The 21,539-nt window shown below is 43.5% G+C and overlaps 1 protein-coding gene across 2 annotated transcripts; it reads left to right on the top strand.

Annotated features, from left to right (window-relative positions):
- Positions 1–2,211: 2,211 nt before the first annotated feature.
- On the top strand, positions 2,212–21,512 carry LOC130174629 (PDZ domain-containing protein 4-like). Of its 2 annotated transcripts, XM_056384653.1 has the most exons (9): positions 2,212–4,651; positions 4,777–5,314; positions 13,282–13,335; positions 13,899–14,209; positions 14,373–14,460; positions 14,553–14,651; positions 14,744–14,806; positions 15,255–15,356; positions 17,766–21,512. In XM_056384653.1, the coding sequence occupies exons 2-9, from the start codon at positions 5,255–5,257 to the stop codon at positions 19,815–19,817; spliced, it is 2,829 nt and encodes a 942-aa protein (XP_056240628.1). In that variant the 5' UTR covers positions 2,212–4,651; positions 4,777–5,254; the 3' UTR covers positions 19,818–21,512. The 2 variants fall into 2 exon arrangements, with proteins under 2 accessions (XP_056240628.1, XP_056240629.1); XM_056384654.1 differs by lacking the exon at positions 13,282–13,335 and having other exon boundaries at positions 2,212–5,314.
- The last annotated feature ends 27 nt before the right edge of the window (positions 21,513–21,539 follow it).

Raw genomic sequence — 21,539 nt, forward strand, 5'->3', positions numbered from 1 at the left:
GCATGCACACACCCACACAGACACACACACACCCACTTGTGTGCATGCAGAAGGACAAAACACAAAATATGGTTCTTGCAGCAATGTATTATATACTGGCAGTCTTCTCAGAGCAGTGAATAAATAATGAGAACACTGTTAAAATTCTGCTCGTACGCCATTGCTCTGCTGCTCTTAGCCGCCTGCCGCTCTCTGAAGAAAAGGAAGGCCACACTGGAAAGGGAGAGGCTGTTCTTCTCTTTTCTTTTCTTTTTACGTACTTCCTGCCCTCTTCATCCCTCTCTTCAGCTCCTTTACTTCTCCCTCTCCCTTTTTATTCCCCTTGAAAAACTTCTCTATGCTGAGTCTCTGTCAAATGCTGCTCTTGCCTCCTTGTTTTTCTTTTACTGGTATATGTATAATATTTTCCATTGACATTTATGCGAGACAAAAACATGCAATTCCTCCCTGTCATGCATTTTTGGTGATGCGGAACATGGCACGTTGTCTTGTGGAATATTACAGGAACACTAAGATGTAAAAAGTATTTCAGCTTTTGCTATTATGTGAGATCAGTGGAGGTATAGTAACCTCCAACAGTCAGACCAAAGGTAGAGTTCAGTGGAGAGATATGAGGGCAACATACTCCAGGCTACCTGCCCTTTGTCCAGGTGGGAGAGAAAAAAAGTGCAAGAATCAGTAGTGGATGATGTGAAATGACAAGAGCCAGTATTTAAGCTGGTAAGAGTTCATGACATGAGCTGTATGACGAGGACCTGTCTGCTTGAATGTGATGACCTCTAGTTTTCTGTTTCGTGGAACGGGCAGTTGATATTTTCCACATGACACTGACCTTTTGTGTTGAGATGAAGACCTAAAGCAGACAGATTAGGGCTGAGTGATGCAACAGATAACATGACAAGAAGATTTCGGTCTGTGTTTGTGTGAGTACGTGTTAAGTATGTGGGGTGCATTAGGTATTAGTGGCTCTGCAGCATTCTGAGACGGGCTAAAATATGTGTAAGCCTGTTGAACCGGACACAGTCACCATGAAATCCTGTTTCAAACTGGCTTACAGCAAATATTGCAAGAGGGGAGGCTGAAAATGTGTGTTTGTGTGTGTGTGTGTATATGTGTTAGTGTGTGTGTGTGTGTGTGTGTGTGTGTGTGTGTGTGTGTGTGTGTGTGTGTGTGTGTGTGTGTGTGTGTGTTTTTGCACGAGCACAGGTGTGTGTGTGAGGGAAAGCAGCAGATAAACACACAAAATAAGTGACACAGCGCTGCATGTTTACAGAAGTTGCTCTTTATTTCATGGCAGCTGATAAGTAACTCTCTCTGAGAGAGAGTTCAAACACATGAAGACGGAGAAATAGGAAACTGACAGGTATCCCCACAGAAAGGTCAACCTTGAGAGTGGTTGCGTAGCGTAAGCAAAAATTTTCCTATCTTGTTGATGTTGACACCTCTAATCCTTTCTGCCCCGTGGACCAGCGCACTCCTCCGGACCTGAGGTACTTGGCAGTGGCACTGCAGTAAATGTGCCGGTTAAGCCTTTTTTTTTTTTTTTGAAAATTCAAATTACAAAGTGAGCGGTGTTCTGAGTGTGAGCGTATAAGTTGCACAGGGAGAATACGAGAGAGGAATTTTACTCGCACCCAGGCTGGGCCCGTACTTAAAACGGTATGTCTCCATATGCCTCCGCCTCAGCAGGTCATTTTGATTACTGCAGAAAACTGTTGTTCCACCCCAACACTGCCTCTCTGCTGCTCTCCCACACAATCATTTGCATTTTTTCTCTTGGCCCTCTTCCATATCTTTCAATTCATCCTGTCACACCTGTTATTCACTTGTTTCTCCTCTTTCTCCCCCCTCTCTTTCTTTTCCCTCCTTCTTTGTGGCAGTGCAGAATCTCATCTAAATGCACAGCCAGTCATGTGCTCTCTACCTGCTTTGGGCATTTTTACTGGTATGAAAAAGTGCAATCATCCCTTTCTTTCTAATACCATCTCATAACAACTCAAGGTGATGCAGAATTGCTTGAATGCCATAAATGTAGATATTGCAGTGCATGCATGCCTTAATATTCCATTCACTTTTATGTCGCTTTGCTGGTTATCTCGCCCTGTCCTGCTCAAACACTATGCATAGGCTTTCCAGTGCTTGCTCTCTTGCCTGCAGACAAGCAGAAAGAGGCAGGGGAGAGGAGAGCAAGGAGGAGGGAGAGGGTAGCAAATGAGCTGTGGGTAAAAATTATGGGGTACTAGAAAAGAGAGCAGAAGCCCAGCCCTGGAAATGGAGAGAAAAAGGTAGGGGGGGTGTGAGACAGAGAGAGGGAGAAAGAGAGAGAGATTATACAGTGTAAAATCCAGAGGAACTAAGCTTAGTAGTAGTGCAGTGTACAGATCAGCCAGGCTCCTTCACCACCGGGGAACAACCGCTTTTTGTGCTCCCCTGGCTGCAGTGGGGGGAGTGCATTTACCGTCGCGCCCAAGGGGAGAAGCCAAGAAGTATCCTCCAATCAGCCGTTAGTGATTTCTCTCATCTTGTGAGGCTGCTGATGGTGATTTATCACTGACCTGAGACAAGGCGCTGCACTCAGCTCAGCAGTGTAGCCACCTGGAATACTCACCATGGTTTTTATTTCTTTTCTTAAGCACAAATACCCTCTTGTGGATATTTCCAGGAGAATGACCAGAGGACAAAAGGAGGATTAAAATGGACTTACAGACTGCCATTCTTGAATTTCCTTCTTTTTCTCCCTTCTGCAGACTAAAGATGGACTAACTTTTGCGGGGTGAATTTGCGCCACATGAGGACATCTTTTTATACTCAGTGCTTTAATAGAAGGATAGAGGCATTTGAATCTGAATTATTTGTAATTTCATTCCATATTTTATTCTAAAAAGCATGGCAAGAAGGGGATCCTCCTCGACACTCTCGCTGTAATAATCATGTAAGGCTGATACTCAATTAGACAGAGGTATATGGTGAAGCACAGGAGATGGAGATGGTGAAAGAGGATGAGAGTTGAAGCACACCTGCCTGCTGAGCATGTCTGACACCCTCACTGTGTCTTGACTAGCACCTGCCTCGACTATCAGGTTGTCTTTTAACAAGTTATCATGCTTCTCACTGAGGTGGCATGAGTAGGGATAGGCTTGTGTGTGTGTGTGTGTGTGTTTGTGTGTATGAAAGTGATAGTATGTGATATGAGTGTGTTTGTGTGTGGTTTATGTTCGAAGCCAGAGTTTAGGATTACACTGCCTCTGGAAAAGGATACAGGTGTAGTGGAGCCTTGAATGAGGATTAGCAGCTCTAACACTTTGTCGCTGGCAGGCACACAGAGCGATGGACGTTTCAGACAAGAGTCTCAAGCTACGGCCGTGCTGACAGTTATCAGCTGAAGGATTCAAGATAAAGGTATAACCAACATGATGAGACTCAGAGGGAAATCACAGAGACAGGGAGACAGTGACACAGTAGAGGACGTTATATTGAGATTCTATTGAGATATTGAGACTGAGGCTGATCACAGAGCGAGTGGGAGTTTCATATCAATAGGACAATTAAAACATGAAGAGAATGTGCTGAGAGTCAGTAAATATGCAGAGCACATTTACAGGTTTATATATATAAAAAACTTGCCATCATAAATTACATTACTGGCTATAAAAAAGCAAACATTGATATTACTTTTGATAAACAATCTTGATTTACCCCGATTACCTGACAAGCACAAAATCCAATAGATCCATGATTTGGTTTGATATTGATTTCTCTGCAAGGTCAGGATAGAGTCCTGTCTGATCTCTGCTTAAGAGGTCACTAATTTAATTATAATCCATCATTCGGTCTCACCCTGGAGTAGTCAGACGGAGTGCTGAGTATGTCATTGCTTAGAGAATCAATAGTCTAATAGTTGCATTAAGATCTAACAACAGATGAACTCCTGCTGCTGTCTGCAATAACAACCTATGGAAGTGACATGCCTTTTAATATTTGGAGAGGCTGTATGATACGTGACTTGATGGCGGTTCTGCTGACAGTTACAGGAAGTTTGACAGGTTGTGTGTGTAGTAAGGCTTGTTGTTGAAAGGAGCATGTGATGTCGCCCGTCTTGATGTGTTTGCAGGTGTTTTTTGGGTTTGTGTCCCTGGCACACAGCTTATCTCAGCTGCACAGCAAGGGCTTATAGATCCTATACCTAATGGTGTAATGGGCACCACGTTGCACCACCCAACCTGTCCCACTTCCCCACTCGGCAAGTTAAATTAGGAAATACTTTTAACAATGCGTTGATCCTGAAGTGGAGGGCGAGAGCAGGTGACGAGAGTCCTGACAGGGCTTCCTGGAGGAGAAGTTATCTCAGCGAACACACTCAGAAATCCTTCAGCGATCGTAGAAAAGCAGAGCTCAGTAGGTGGGAAGCTCATGTGGGAGTGAAGAAAGCAGGAGTGAAAAGAGGACTGAGGCAAGTTCTTTGAGAGCTGCATTGTTTGCAGCTAACTTATTCAAAGGGCATCGCTGAAAGTGTGCTGTTTGGAGGTTTAGTGCTGTGAGTAAAACACTCAGGAACAGCGTTGGGGAGTACAGCGAGACTTCTGCCGGGAAAAAACCTGCTCTACCCTGCAGTTTTCAACATAAGAGAACAAAACAAGGCCGGGCACAGCAAGTATACTGTTTAATCCTTTTTGACAAGTCACCAGATAAACACTGATTTGTCTGAAACAACTGCCTAATCTTTTTAATGACACAAGCACAAGCCAGCAGGACTCTTACAGCACATCTTTTCTCTAGATCCAGTTGGCAGTTCTTCCTGTTATCCAACAGTCCAAAGATGAGACTGAGGTGAAACTGGATGATGCACAACAGCACATGAACTTCAACAAGCACAATTCTTTGCCTGCAATGGAGACAGAAACAAACAGGTGGGCTTGCAGCTCTGAAATTATCTCCACTTTTAAATGTGCTCTGGATTATAACACTTGAATTGTGAAGAAGGAGAAGAAGAAGAAGAAGAAGAAGAAGAAGAAGAAGAAGAAGAAGAGAGGAAGAGTGACACAGCCAATTAAACAGTGTATCCGTCGCTGGCAGGGATGTGTTGTGTGTTACTCTAAGGAAGAGAAGTGTAATATACCACAACCCCCGCGAATGAGGGTGGGGCTCTCCCACTGCCACAGACAAAGACCCTGATAGAGAGAGTCCTGCTGTGAGAACTGGTCATCTGGAGCAGTACTTTGGACCAGCACGGCCCACCACCGTGTCAAAAATCACAATGGGGTGCAACATGTGTGTTGTCCAAAAGCCTGAGGAACAATACAGGGTCATGTTCCAGGTGAGCGCTCAGTCTCCAGTCTCCTCTCTTTCTCTCTCTCTTGCTCTCTCTCGCTGTCGCTCTGTCTGAGTTGTTTTCATTTCTGTCTTTTGAGTCTTCAGGCAATAGCATCTCTTTGTGTCCTCTCCTTAAAGTATCCCTTGCCACTCTCTCTTAACTTTCCTTTCTTACAGTGATGCTGCTGAATGACTCAAATTCAAAACACTCCTCACGATAATGCACATGCTTCCGTCTGCAGGACAAATTAAGAGAGTCTCATCATGCTGACACACTCATTTAGCCCAAATCATTCACATATGAAATTCCTAATAACCAGTTTTTACTCTCAAATGAATTTTGCATTAATCAACCACAGTTATTTCTATATTTATATAGATATGAATGTAAATTCATTCAAACCTTTATTTACACAGGGAAGGCCAAAAAAATACATCATCAGTTAATTTATGAGTCGTTAAAGTAAAACATTAGTACATAATATAATAACATGTTAATTAAAATATGATCATAATATTATATAGAGCAATTAATAAAATTAATGAAGGTAATCAAACCAGTGAATGCATGAAAAGCGACTGATGGGTTTGATATAAGCTCCGGATCATGTGACACATCTGACCTCTGCAAATTTTTTTTACCAGATTTGTTCCTGTTTGTGCGGATTTTACACAAATAAATCAACCTAGTACTACAGGGCTATAAATTGCTGTATCGAAATAGTCATTTAGTGATGATAATATCGGTACTTATGATAATGATACTTCACGGTGATTATGATGATTATGATCAGAGAGAAGAGAGCTGAGCTACATTGCATAAGATTGAGAGATATGCTGGCATGGAGAAAAGTAGAGTGGTGCAGAGCCACAGAGGCAGCAGGATGGATGGGTTGTTATAGCTGGGCTAAAGTGTTATGGGAGAGAGGGGTTGCCACGGTTACAGCCTCAGTACCACCTGCCAACTGGGACCACAGACTGTATGTGAGTAAGCTCATCTGGCTGTGCAGTGCCTAAAGGAAGCTCCAGCTCAGCAACTCTGATGATACACGCGGTGACCGAAATAAGTCCCATGCTTACTAAGCATGAGAAATGATCAGCACTCATGGGCATGCAGTGCAACACTTTTAGTATCTGTGGCACCAGAAGCCACAGCTGGGTCTCTGTTGCATGTTGGAGTTGGGGTCCGGGCCAGTTAACTGGGCTGCATCTGGTGCCAGAGGCGATGCCAAGAGAGAGAGAGAGAGAGAGAGAGAGAGAGAGAGGAAAACATGGAGAGAGAGACCGAGCCCAAATAGAGGCACGGTAATGAGTCGAGCTGGGAAATCAAAGTAGGAGAATGAAAGATGGAGGGAAAGTCAGACTGTTTTTCTTTCTTTCAGTCTTTTTCTTTCTGCTGTTTGCCCTCCGATATCAGAGGTAATTGACTTGAGCGCTTCGCTGAGCACGGGTGAATAGAAAGGCTTGAATGGCTTCCCAAATATCTGAGGTTGAGAGCATGAAGACGAGGAGCGAGTCGGTGTGTGTGTGCCGTCTGGGAGGTGATCATAAAACCAGAGCAGGGCCGTAATTCCATAATCAGTGACCTTATCTAACAGGGGTCAGCAGTAATGACACTGACTGCATGCAGGTCAAAATCTTTTTAAAGTGGAAATGAAATAATTCCACTGATCGGGGCGATGCGAGGTCAACTACGCCTGAAGGTTGCGTCCCTAGAAGTCTGTCATCCCAGAAGCACTTTCAGCTCGTCAGACGCTACCTGCACATGCTTTCCAGACGGGTGTGCCCATGAGTGGAGTGAACAGTGACAGGGAGGAGATGCATGTTGCATGATTTTAAGCATGCAGAGGAGGTGTCATGTTGTACGCAAAGCCGTAATAGCTGTGTAGAATAGTGGATCAGATACTATGGGGGTGGTGGAGCAGCAAGTCTGCATATATTGTGGTCTGGTAAGCCTGAAACGACGTTGCTGCCTGTGAGCAGAGAAACATGAGACAGAGAGAACAAACGCAGATGGAGTACTGAACCAGAGCCAGAGCCCTTGGCTGTGAGACACGTTGACTAGTGCACTGTAATGAGGCTATATTCGCTGAAAACCTGGAGGTCTCATATATGAAGCATGAGCTGGTATCTGTGAAACCGCAAAAGAAGTGAGAAATGTATAAAGCAAAAGATCCAAAATACTGAAGGCAGCCGAGAGGTAATCACAGACAACATGTTGTTTTGTCCATGAGATTCAATCTCAGTTATCACATGTAATGATTACAAACACAACAATTCTTGCTGTGCAGATGGCTGATTAATCCAAAGATCATGCCAAGCAAAAGATGGAGGTGCCCCAATCATAAAAAAAATCATCATAAAAAAGGACATAATTACGTTTCCCGTCACATTTTGTGGCTTTCCAGGCTGTGTATTTTCCCTTCAGAGGTTTGCAGCTTTGAGCTTTTTATCTTAACTAACATGTATAATTAAACCTTCAAATTAGATTCAGTCTACTAACTGTGTCTGCCTTTAGACAATAAATACAGCATTAAACAGCTTACAGCAACATCAGGCAGGAAAACCCGGCTGTTAAATTTGACTATATCAAAACACTTGCCTCTCTTGCCAAAGGAATAAAACTCATGCATTATACATCGGGCCTCTGCTTCACATACGCTCCACGCTGGTGGTTGGTACACACCCATTGGCATGTTTCTGATCAATTTTGCCTCCTATAGGCCTGAATTAAAAAGGCACATTGTTGCTCGTACGATGAAATACAGACTCAGCTGTGACTCTGTGCGCGAATCATTTTGAGCAAGTTATTGCATTTTACATGCTTTTCACAGAATACCTGACCCCCCCCTCCACATACACACACACACACACACACACACACACACACACACACACACACAGTAAACCTAAGCCCCCCCCCTTAGCCCTTCAGCCGCTCCCTTCTTTTTCTCTCCCCTGTCACTGTAAAGCAGGAGGCTGTTTCCATGGCAACCGTCGTCATTAAACAAAACCTAATGTGCTTTTATTCACAATGACATGAAGAAACACGCTGACAGTCACAAGAGGCAAAAAAAAAAAAAAAGAAAAAAAGATGAGGATCAACATAAAACAATGACCAGCTGATGTTAGCTGGACGAGTGTGTGTGAATGACAGACACGTGAACACACACACACACCCACACAGAGGTGGACAAAATAAAAGAAACACCTGATGTGGTGTAACAGAACCTGTTGTCTGCACTGCACATTACTATGTAAATTTCATCATGTATTGCAGGGCTATTTTACTGCATTAGACTGCATTATAATGTCATCTGTTCCTGTTATTTTGTCCACTCTCCAGTATTTGCATTCTGTCACTGCTGATATAATAATGTTCCCAAATATTGTTTCCCCCTTTGCTCTTTCTTCCCTATTAACTCCCTGTATTTAGCATCAAGACGCAGTCAATACATACATTAACAGCTCACCACAATGTAGTTATAAGTAGATGTAAAGACATTTTAAATTTGCTATTGTGCAATATTTTCAATAGTTTTAACTTCTCTTATGAAGACATATGTTGTAAAACTGCGTTAGATTTTAAAGTCGTTATTTATCTGTTTACCTGCATCTGATTATGGATGCTTCACAGGAAGAGTTAAAGCTGCTCATCAATATACACTTAAAAAGACATTATATCTGCTTAGACTTACATTACAGTGTGTGATAAAGCACTTAACAATGTTAACACAGGGCTTGTAAATTCTGAATGGGGGGGGGGTTCTGTGTTCTGTTTCACTTCATTTCAAATGGTGCAAAAAAGAAACAATTAACGCTGGTTAATTAGGTCAGCTGACAGACTGCTCATTACCTTTTGGCATGTCAGCTTCTTTTTATGTCAAGGGTGTGTCTGTTTTCTCAGGTGAAGCGCAGGCTGGTGTGTGTGTGTGTGTGTGTGTGTGTGTGTGTGTGTGTGAGTCAGTTGGGTACGTGATCTTTCCCACCTGCAGAGTTCTGATGCATGTGACTGACATGGAGATGAGACAGAAAGGTTACTGATGGAGAGGATGTCACCCTCATCTTTCATTTAATAGCAGAGGGGTGATGGAAAAAAAGAGGGTGGAGGGCGTTATTGTAAGGTCATATAGCGTTTGACATGTTGCCATTTCCCTCTGAGAATCAGTGAAGTGTTCTACACTTTAATTTTATAATCTTTCACATGCTCTCTCTCAGACCTCCTCGCTGTTCTTCCATCACCACCACAACAATTCTGGCCATATGAATGAATGTATTGCCAAATTATCCATATTTATATTCTCCATACTCCCACTGAGATTTGTTAGCTTCACCACCATCATTTCAAAGAATTTTTGCTATTTAAAGCAATATCTTCCCACTTTATAATAGGCTTGTATATTTAAATGAGATCGCTGATATCAAACAACAGGGGTTACAGCCGGAGTAGGTCAACTCCGTCTCCAGATTAATTGATTTTCTGAGGAGGCGACTGCTCCAGCCTTCAAAGCATGGGAGATGAGAAAAATCAATTACCGAACAAGTGGAATTCAATATGTTTGGGGGGCAGGTAACGGTCACGCAGGAGCTTCTGCATGAACAAAATGTAAGCTTGAGCAAAAACCCTGGGATACTGGGAGGAAAAGATTTATCATAAGGGAGAACTTCACTCTGAATGTTTGTGTGTTTTTTCATATAATGTGCAGCCTATTATTGTGGAGTTAGTCGTCTCCTTCCCCCGCTTTTTTTTTTTTTTTTTTCCATCTCAGCCTGTTGTACAGCACATGAGATTAATTTGCTCTTTAAAGGGCTTTCAGATAAAAACTAATTACGCCTCAACCAGTTAAATTCCACATCAGCTTCCATTGTGTTTATGTTTACACGCAAGTGCTGAACCCAGAGCCAGGCTCACTCCCTAGTTACATTTGCATTACATTCCTTGAAAGCTTGTTTTCTACATTTCTCTCTGCATCATTACCCCCTCTTCACCTCCCATTCTCTTCTCTCCCCGTGCACTCCTTCCGTGTCTCTCTCTCGACACTTTGAACTTTTTGCTTCTCTTTCATCTCTACCCACATTTTCCCCCCCATCCCCACCCTCAGCTCCGCAGCCACCGACACCACCACCGCCCACTCCCTGCTGTGAATCTGGATGCTTTGCTATTTTTTTTTTTCTGAATATCAACTCTAATTTTCAACACAAATATACAGAATAAGGATGGAGTCTGGGGATTGGGTGTGCACATGGCATCATTATTTGCATAGTTTGTGCAGCTTATAAACAGCAGCTGTATGTAATGACCTACTAACCCAGAGATAATAGAGAACAGCACATGTAAGAGTGTAATTGATTCTCCATCAAGTCAGAGGCGAAGAACTGCCTAATGCACAACAACCATTACCCTGCATGAAGTCGTCTTCAAAGCAATCTCAGCACCTCTCATTGATAATGAATGAGAAGCCCCCCCCCCCTTTCAGTATTCATACCTGTCACTCACGACCATGGAGCAGCTTCCTATAAGCCCCTCTCTGATCCTGCCGAGTTTGGCCATGAGCACACAGCGCTGAAATAAAAATGCACTTTAGTGAGGAATGTCAAGGTGCATTTTTCTCTAATCTAACATGCAAACTACAATGGATTAATTCCTTCATCACCAACAGGCCATGTAGAGAGGAAGCATCTTATTTGTCTCCAAGTGAAGAGGCTCATTAAGAGGGAGACAGCAGGATTGATGAAGGAACATTAGTGTGAGGGGGGACAGGCACACACGAGGAGATGGACGGGCTGAAATAGATGGAAACAGAGGAGTGTGAGTTTTCATCTCCAGGGAAGGGACAGAGCAGACAGAACTGCTGAGGCAGCACAAGCGAAAGAAAGCCGGAGTCTGGAGAAAACAGGAGATAGAGAGAGAGAGAGAGAGAAAGGGAGAGAAAGCAAGAGTGAGCACGGGTGGAGAGAGGGTTAGAGAACAGAGAGGGAAATGAATGTGAGCATGGAAACACAATGACAAAGGAGGAAAGATAGACTAGAGGGGCAGTTGTGATGGTGCTACAGCAGCATGAGAGAGAACCAAATAAAAAAAAAAGGATGGTGGGGGGTAGACGGGGGCTGAATGTGGCAAGAAAGTTTTTGTGGTTGGCTGCACAGGGGAACATTGATTTGACATGCAATTACTGGAAGGGGACAAGAGACGAGAGAGGGAGTGGGAGAACGAAGCACGGTGGTGAAGATGTGGAGAGTCGCAGACAGCCAAGGTCAGCAACTGAATGAGACTCTACAAAGGCTGTCTGGCTCAGTAACTGGCTGTGATTCTCACTGGCACATAAACAACATCAGGTCGTAAATAGTCTTAAACGCAACTTGGTGGACGTTGCAGAAACACTGGACTATTTAAAAAATGCGTAAGAAATGTAAAAGAATGGTTCTGAATACAATGTTGAACAGCACAGCCACAGCAGTGCTTTGAGCTAAACGCTAACACGGTCCCAATGACAATGCTAACATGCTAATGTTTAGCAGGGGTAATGCTTACTAGAATACTGGCATTTGCTAATTAACAACCCAGCCCTGGTTTGTGCCTCTCATTTATTAACATTAGCACAGGCCTACATTCAGGTCAGAGAGATAAATGAGTTTGCCTGAAGGATAATCATCCAGCAATGTTAAACAAAGATATTTTCAGAATCCCCAAAGATAATCAACAGGAAGCACAAAATATTTAGTCTGCATGATGAACATTTTAACCCATTTTTTTTTTCTTCTGAATTTAGAAAACATTAACTAATCTATGCCAATGAGATGCACCCACTGGTGCTAAAGCCAACCAAAGTATTCAATTTAAAATTTGATTTGCTTGGGGGTGCCCAGTGGCTCACCTGGTAGAGCGCATACCATGTGGGCTCGATTCGACTCAGGCCCTTTGCAGCATGCCATCCCCTCTTTCCTCCATAACTTTCCAGTCTCTCTCTCTTGCTGTCCCTGTCATAGTAAATCCAAAAAAGAAAAAAATTGACTTGCTGATGATTAGAGGAAAAGTCAGGGGATCACCAAGGACATTGGGATTTATTCTCCAGGGAACATCAACATCTTTATCAAATTTCGTGGTAGTCCATCCAGTAGTTGTTGAGATATTTCAGTCCAGACCAAAGCTAAAAGCAGTTTTAAATAAGCGCTACTCAATGAATCCTTCTCCTCCAAGTCCTGTTTGATTTGACCAGGACTGTTTTTGGTTCAGTCACCCTTAAAATCAAACCCCCATACTGTTTTAATTCCATCTTTAGATTTATTTTCAATATTCTTTCATTTTTAATGCCCCTGTCTTGTTGTTTGAAGCAGCAGTGGGGGGGGAGGCAGGTGAAATGATTCATATGCTACACGATTTTTTGACTTCAACAACAGCAGAGAGTCATTAAAGGATTGGTGATACATATTGTATATATGAGAGCTATTTATTCTGTATCTGTCAGAACTATTTAAACGAACTGTCCGTGTCCACAGAGAGTTGAAGGGAACGCTGAGGGAAAAAAATCAAATATGTCTCAGCTAGAAATGTTTTATTTCTGCCAATCAAAAGGACTGAAATCTTGAGGCCCCAGAACAAATTATATGACAATCGTTTTGAGTGACGCTCCCCCTACTTCACTCAGTAAAGACGGCACAATGAAACCAGCTTCTCCAGAATATTGATTAGTTTTATCATTTAAATATATTTGCAGAGAGGACCCACTTCTGATTCACACAAAAAGAAAGATGAGTGCTCAGGAGGACATGAGCGTACAAAACTAATGTACAAAGGAAACTCATTTTCATTTGTGTGACCATTAACTTGAATTTGTGCTTTCTTCTTTCCTCTTGGTACTTTCCTTTATAAAAAAAAGGTTCCCAACGACCTCTTAATGTTTTCCAACCACTCACAGTTGTAATTACTTTCTAATGCCGCCATTTCCCTGCTTTCTTTCCTTCTCTCCACAGAAGGGTCATATAAGCAACATGCTGTGCTCTTTCGATGCTGATGGTCGATTAAAGGTTTTAGTATACAGCTCTTTGCTCTGCTGCTTCATGTGATGTGGTGTCTCAAATCTTTTATATAAACCTTTTCTTTTTTAGTTTCTGTGTTCCTGTAGAAACACCATCAGCCCTGTGATAGTTTAAACACATATATGTCTGCTGAACTGTTCTTTTTTCTCATTTTAATTTAACTAACTTGACCTCAGTCCCTCTTTATTTTAGGTGTGTAGCTGTAGTCCCCCTTTCCTGTTCCCTGTGTTTAACTAACCTTGTCTGTCTGATAAAACTGCTGATGTGTGTCCTGTCCGTCGATCCTCCTATCTTCCTCTCCTCGTTATTCATGTCAGCATCTTTCTAGTTCATCTTTTCACTACATGAAACTCAGTTGCTGCCCATTTTCCAAATCTCTGTCTATTTCTGAGGTATTTTGCAGCTTCTCTGTATCATGTAGGTGAAACTCGATGTGGTAGTTTTGTAGCATCTTTCTCCTTGAACCGATTTCCCCCTTCATTCAATTTACTCTCCTTCTCTTCCGCCCCGTTACCCCACCGTTTGATCTTGACTAATTTTTGGTTTTCCAGGTGAATGGGAAGGAGCTGTCCCGCCTTTCCGGGGATCCCACCCTGGACATACGGGACCCCGTGCTGTCCAACATACTGAGGCGGGGGTCCCGCAGACGGGCGGGCCTAGCAGGGGCTCCTGGAGGATTAGTGCCAGTGACCATGGGCATGGCCGACTGTGTAGACAGCTGCACCCAAACAGACATCAGCTTCCAGCATATGTTGACTCTGGGTAAGAGCAGCCAGCATCCCTGTGGAGCTCCACCCCCGCCCGACCCTCCGCCATCCCCTCCACTACCACCGCTACTGGAGCCATATCTACTCAATGAACTGTGAGTGGGCGTAGAATAATAGGCCTCTGCAGCATGTCCAACTGTCAGACCAGAATTCATCTGCCGTTTTGGTTCTAGTCCATTTCATTCTGTTCACACATCTGAAGTTTTTTAACTGCCTCAATTACTGGAAATATTACATCCTGAATATTCTCATCCTCAGCTTTATAGAGCCTGTATACTATGACCCCACTGACTACTTCGATATCACTCAGCATGAAGTGGACAGGCAGGATGAGCTGGAGTATGAGGTGAGAGCCCATTAGCTACTCAGACGCTGTTACAGAAAGCTGCCCCGCCGCTCTCTGTCTGACAGCCTCTAACTTTTCTCTAACTGCACTAGGAGGTGGAGTTGTACAAGTCTCGTCAGCAGGATAAACTCGGGCTGACAGTGTGTTACAGAACCGATGATGAGGAGGACCTGGGAATATATGTAGGAGAGGTGAAGACGGTGTTATGAAATCAGATTTTCAATAAATCCTTCCCATTTCTTCCCACTCCGAAAACAAATCCTCCTTCTTTTCTCCCCCACAGGTGAACCCAAACAGTATTGCTGCAATAGATGGCCGCATCCGCAAGGGAGACAGAATACTACAGGTGCAGCTTTCCTCAATAGTATACTGGAGCATTATAATGAAAACATTATTATCTCTACTACAGGGTTGTCTATCTCTTCACGACAACATTTAAACCAACAAACCACTTTTTATACCATTTTTTTTTTCAACTTTTTGTCCAGTTATGTAATGCATTAAACTCTCTTAGATAACCCATGACCCACAATAGAGCTGGAGTCACGTCACTTTTAATGCAGCGTTATTAAAGGAAATTGCTCATAGTGCAGCATTTATTCTGAATGCTTTCATAAGAGGTTGAATATCATTACCCATGCTTTTACGCTAAAGAGAGATTTTTTTTTGCAGTGTTTAATTCTAAAGAAAAACCATTTCCTCAACTGAGTGATTTAATTGAATCTAGCGTTTGTGGAAAAGGGTCTTACATTATCTGACATTAGCTCAATTTTATTCTTTTCTTTCTCTGTCAGATAAATGGAGTGGACATCCAGGACAGAGAGGAGGCGGTAGCTATTCTCACCAGAGAGGACAGCACTAATGTCTCCCTGCTCCTTGCACGGCCCGAGATAGAGGTGAGGAAATTGGATATGCAGTCTTCAGGGAGCACTGCAACGCTCAGTCAGAATACTGACCTAAAAAAAAACACACACAAAAAAACATTCTTCTCCCTTTATCTCCCTTTATATATAGAAAGGAATTGTTTTACATTTCTGGATGTATCAGGCTAGTACTCCATATTACCATTTAAAGACACAAGAACAAAACAGACAGAAAAGAAATTGGGGACATGAGAAAGAACATGGTTCTCTGCTTTGTCCCATCCTGCAAGCTGACTTGTGTAAGGAGGCAGAAAAGCAGAGAGGTGCAGAAACATGATGAGAACACAGATAACATGAAGACAAATAGTGCTTGTACTCACAGTGCTAATGTGGCACCGTTTTGTTTCCCCCAAGGTCACTCTTCCTGCAGATATGAGGGCATTGTAACACACACCAGACGCCCCTCAATAACACACCTCTGCCAAATTACTTGTAAACACACAACTTGACCCAACAAAATGGATTTTCATTGCATGTGGTTATAAAAATGTGCTGCAGATGGAGACACACACACACACACACACACACACACACACACACACACACACACACACACAGAGCGTGTGTGTGAATACAAAGAATCTGTATGCTGGCTGCATTTGTATAGAGCTAGAGGGCAGATTTAAAAGGCACTCATTAAAATGGTCCAAGTCAAAGACACGCACACGCACACACACACACACACACACACACACACACACACACACACACACACACACACACACACACACACACACACACAAATAACCTCTCCTGTGTTTAAATATGTCCTTGTATTTGGAGAGATGAGCACAAGTAGTACCTGTGAGAGGCTGGAAAGATTTATATTGCTAAGCCATGGTCCCACATTAAGATTCAAGTGAGAGAGGGCAGACCGGAGAGTCATCAGAGGGAAATGCACAAGCAGAGATTAAAGCTTGATCTGTTGTCTTGGGAGAGAAAGAGAGAGAGCTGAAGGGGTTGTTAAAGAATAAGAATGAAGATGAAGATAATCAATACTTCATCTTGCAGTCTGCAGACAGTCCACATTTGAATCAAACCAATTAGGCAAGATAAACTGCGCTCGGAGGAGTGAATTGTTTACTAATTATGGGCACAAGTATTTGCATGATATTTGATCATCTTTTGAGTGGATGCCAATCAAAACAGCAAAGTAAATAGATTAGATACAACAACAGTTCTCATGAAATATCAAGCACTATTCATCTCTAATAGTTGGATCCATCTGCATGGACAAAAACTATGTAACTCATCTTCTTACCATCAGGTAGATCATGTTTAGATGTGCCACTGTTGGATCCAAGTTGTTATTTTATTTCATGGACATTTCATTCAATGAAAACTAAAAACTATTGCAGTCATAAAATGGTGTTAAAATCTCACACTGCTCTGACTCCATCTAGTGACAGAAAGGAATACTGCTCTTTACTTACAGTGTAGAAATGTCCTGCAGACAACATTGAAACTGCTGTAATCAGTGGTTTTACACTAACAATGGAACAAATGACCTGGTGTAATGTGAACGCGTTGAACCCACAGTGATTAAGCAAAGGGCCAGCCACTGGATCCCAATGGCCAGCTGAAACATATACGAGTCTTTTATTCCTTTTGCCATAAAGGTATTGAATACAAAATGACTGTATCAGGGAACACTTGTCCTGTCTGGTATTTATGAAATCACTCTGCTGCTACCTACTTATTTGCACTGTTGGATGTTGTACATATTGTATGTTTTTAATGGTGTATTGTGTAATGCAGAGTGTATGTATTTTTACTGTACTTTGGGAGAAGCCATAGACAAATTTCCACTGAGGTGGACAATATAGTCAATCAATTAGTCTAATTTGGTAGTTCCCCTTGGCGCGTTACAGCTTCTTAGTGTCATTCAGCTCATTATTTATTGTTTTCCAGCCTGCAACTTTACTAGTTTTGTTCACCCTCACTGCTCTCATCAGCATTGTTTGCAGACACAGCAGCCAGCTCTAAATCCCCATTGTATTTTACCTGCACAGCACCAGCTGGCCGGCAGACGAAGTTAGCGACTAGCTGTTGAACATGGTGGAACATTTAGCAGCTAAAGAGCCAGATAGTTTCCTCAAGAGGTGGTGAAGACCAAAGCAGAGTTAAAATGACAGTGAATATTGGAATTATATTCCTCAGGTGACCAGGAGCACAATGTGTCCAATTAGCCTGTTCATTAGTCCGTCCATGCCTGCCCCCAAGTGGCCAAATCCGTAAATGCGAGTTTAAACCTACAAAAAAACTGTTATGTTAACATAAACTGTTATATGTATAGCAAATACTAATACTATTCTATTCTAATCTCTTTGTCTTTTATTTGTCTCTTCAACAATGAACTGCAATGTCACCCTTACCTGTCAGAATGACAACCAGCTGGATCCAGATGAGCTGGACCTGGAGCCACTGGACAACGCTGTCCATCTGCCTAACAGCCACAGAGTGAGGAACAGTGCCTCATTCCTGGGTGCTGGACCTGGCAGTGTCGCCAGTGGAGGTGCACTAGGCTGTCATGGTCGCTCAATGAGCCGGGACTCACCTGATTTGCTCCAGACAGTACTGAGCAACAGCCAGGAGCTGGACAGTGGGGTGGGCCGGACAGATGAAAGCACGCGCTATGAAGAGTCATCAGAACATGACCTCCTGGGAGACGACCACACTAGTGCCTCCAATACAAACGCCACCAATACACCTGGCAGCATGCGCAAGTTTTTGTCTGGTAGAGGGGACACTCCACCCTTGCTGCACTCCCAGGACCTCCAGTTCAGTACTGACTCCCTCTATGGGCTGGACTGTGTTAATGGGGGAGGGCTGGAACAGATGGAGCGACTGGAGAGGGCCTACATGGCAGATCCTGTGAGGATGATGATGCCTGGGCTGACCGAGGAGGAGTGTGAGAGGTACAAAGAGCTCCTGGAAATCAAGTGTTACTATGAGAAGAACAGTAACGGTCTGCTGCTACTGGGAGGCCAGGGGCCAGCACAAGAGGAAGGGGGTGTCCCACTGGATGTGAATAGGAATGAGAGCCTGACGCAGCATGAGATGGCCCTTCTGGAGGAGGAATTGCGCCACTTGGAGTTCAAGTGCCGTAACATACTGAGGGCGCAGAAGATGCAACAGCTGAGGGAGCGTTGTCTGAAGGCTTGGCCTCTAGAGGACAAGAACGGAGCAAGTGCAGGAGCTGGAGTTGGAGCTGGACGCTTGGACATTAGTGGTACTTTGGTCAGTGAGGAGTCCTGTCACCACGCTCTGTCAGATATCAATGAGCTTCCAGAGAGGGAGCGCTCAGATAAAGACAGTACGAGTGCCTACAACACTGGAGGTGAAAGTTGCAGAAGCACGCCTTTGGTCAATGAACAGTATCCCTCACCCTCTACACAGAGTCTGGAGGGAGGAGAGTCTCTGTGTTCAGCAGGTATGCAGCTTCCAACTTCCACTAGGCAGAGAGAGAGAGGACCCCGGGCCGAAAGAGGGGATGGGGTACAAGAAAACTTAAACCAACCCTACTCTCACACTCACAGAAAAGCAGCCGAGGCAAAGACATCCAGCCCTGGAGCTAAAGTTAGGTCCCTGTCCCGGGATGGAGGAACCAGGAGGGGCTCAGATGGAGGGATGAGACGTAACCCCAAAGCCAATGGGACAGCGGAGCGGTCTGGTGGACGCAGTGCAGAAAACAGCCCTTACCTGTCCCGTCGTCAAACTGACACAAAGCCGCCTCATCGCTACCTGAGCTGCATGCAGCTGAGATCTCCCTCCACCTCTGAGCAGCTTGGTGGTCTCAGAGAGACTCCCAGAGAGGGCAGCACGGAGCCTGGAGGCGACGCCAGCCCGATGAGCTTGGGAAGTACATGTAAAGATGTTACCCAGGCCCCAGGTGCGTTACCCTTACCCGTCTCACTGCTGCCTGCCTCCCCTCGTATGGAGTGGAAGGTGAAGATCCGCAGTGACGGCTCACGCTACGTGGCCAAACGGCCCGTGAGGGATCGCCTCCTGAAGGCGCGTGCCATGAAGATCAGAGAAGAGCGCAGTGGCATGACAACAGATGATGATGCTGTGAGTGAAATGAAGATGGGCCGTTACTGGAGCAAAGAAGAGCGCAAGCAGCAGCTGCTGAAGGCTCGCGAGCAGCGGCGGCGCAGGGAGTTCATGATGCAGAGCCGTCTCGACTGTCTGAGAGAGCGCGAGAAGGACCAGGGCAGCAGCAGTGGCGGTGGTGGTGGTGGAGGACAGCAGGGGATGACACACCAGCAAGAATCCACCTCCATCCTGGAGCTTTGCCACCGCAGGAGCATGAAGAAGCGCAGTCGCAGAATCCTGGATAACTGGATCACTATACAGGAGCTACTGGCTCATGGGACCAGGTCTGCTGATGGGAAGAAAGTCTATAACCCTCTGCTATCTGTCACCACAGTCTGAGATAAAATGGGAGGGAGAGAGGCAGAGAGTTAGGCAGAGATAAGAAAGTGCCAAAATGTCTTGATAGAGCCTATTAGATGAACAGTTTCCTTCAGTACACCTTGGCACAAATATTGGTCTGCAGGGATGCAGCAACACAAAGCCCATGGAAATTTAAAGTAGCATACATTGTGCCCAAGCCTGAAATGTTTAGATTGAAGAAAAGCTTATGACTGAGGTTGCCAGGGTTTGTGTCCAGTAACAGTCAGTGCAATACAATTTTGTCACATTGAAGATGCATTCCATAATCCCAAACTCAGATTTACAAAAGTCATAAATTTCAGAAATATACCACAGTACATTTGAAATACAGCACATTCCTCTTAAAATTTGTGTGGTTGATTGGATCTAAACGAGTCAGGATGACTCTTTCCATCTATTTTCATGACGCTTTTCCTCTCACATGTAAACAACATTAGCATTTTGGAAACAATAACACATTGAGAGGGAGTACGGTTACAAAAGTGCAGCAAATATGTCACCATTTGTGATCTGTCTTCTTACAGATGCTGTGAGAAATTGCACCACCTGCTGTTAAACCCTTAGTGAAATGGTGCACAACTGAAAAGTTGTCTTTGCAGGCCTCCATTACATTTTTGTGAATGACAGAACTGAGGAAAATTAAAAGTGGGGCTAAAAAACATGGAGCTGTGAAAACACTATGGGAAAAAGCCACTTCTGTGCCATAAAACTGTATATTTAGTGTCCATAAAGGACTTTTGAGTATGGACATTTTCAAAGCAACATTATGTGCCAGTTTATGTAGTTACTACATTTCCTTCATTCTTATTGCGCTCATGTACAAATGCTCCTTTGTTTTGCCATAGGAAATGCAACATCATTGTCAGACCACAGAGGCTTTTTGACAATGAGGAGCTGAGCGGTGCCTTCCTCTCAGGCAGACTTGACTGTTTAGCACAATTTTCAAAGCGTTACAAAAACACTGAGATACTGTAGCTAAGAGAGCAAACACTGAAGCACGGAGTAACTGAGGGGCTTTCTGTTTTTCTTTTTGAAACTAAGGCACATCGTATCATACAGAGCACAGAAAACATTGGATATTGTTTCAAGGGACAAAATATCAAATCCTTTTTCTTCACTTGTCAGTTAGAAATTTCCGTTTTTTCAGACCAATGAGTTTTGGTCAGTATGCAATATAACTGATTTCGGTGTTGACTGTGAACAAGGCTATTTCACTGCAAATAAAGATTATTCTTAGCTGAACAAAAAATATTTAATTTGGCCTGAAGCTACATTAAATGTGGATTTTTCTATACATTTCCCGTCATTCCCAAACTTGATTCAGAGGTTTTTTCGCCTTTTACTTCAGTCATAGAACAAGCCACTGGACAATTATCCAGCAAGTAGCTAGAATGACAATAATAGCCAAGAATGGGGTGACTGATTTATAAACAAAAACTGACTTTTCATTTGGCTTACATGCATGTTTTGATATTGAGGCCAATTGTTTTTCTCCATGTTCTTACAGACTAAAAAGCCTTTACCATACTGTAATTGTGGATGTCTTTCTATGAATCTGCTCATAGCATAGAGAAAAAAAAACATGGTGTACTTGTTTGTTCAATATTGTGATGTCCAGTGTCTGCCATTTTACAGTGAAAGCTTTTCTAAATAAACGCTGTGATCATGAAAAGAGTTTTGGTATCGTATGTCAAGATTTTA

Source organism: Seriola aureovittata, chromosome 9 (assembly GCF_021018895.1).
Source record: "Seriola aureovittata isolate HTS-2021-v1 ecotype China chromosome 9, ASM2101889v1, whole genome shotgun sequence".
Classification (NCBI taxonomy): domain Eukaryota; kingdom Metazoa; phylum Chordata; class Actinopteri; order Carangiformes; family Carangidae; genus Seriola; species Seriola aureovittata.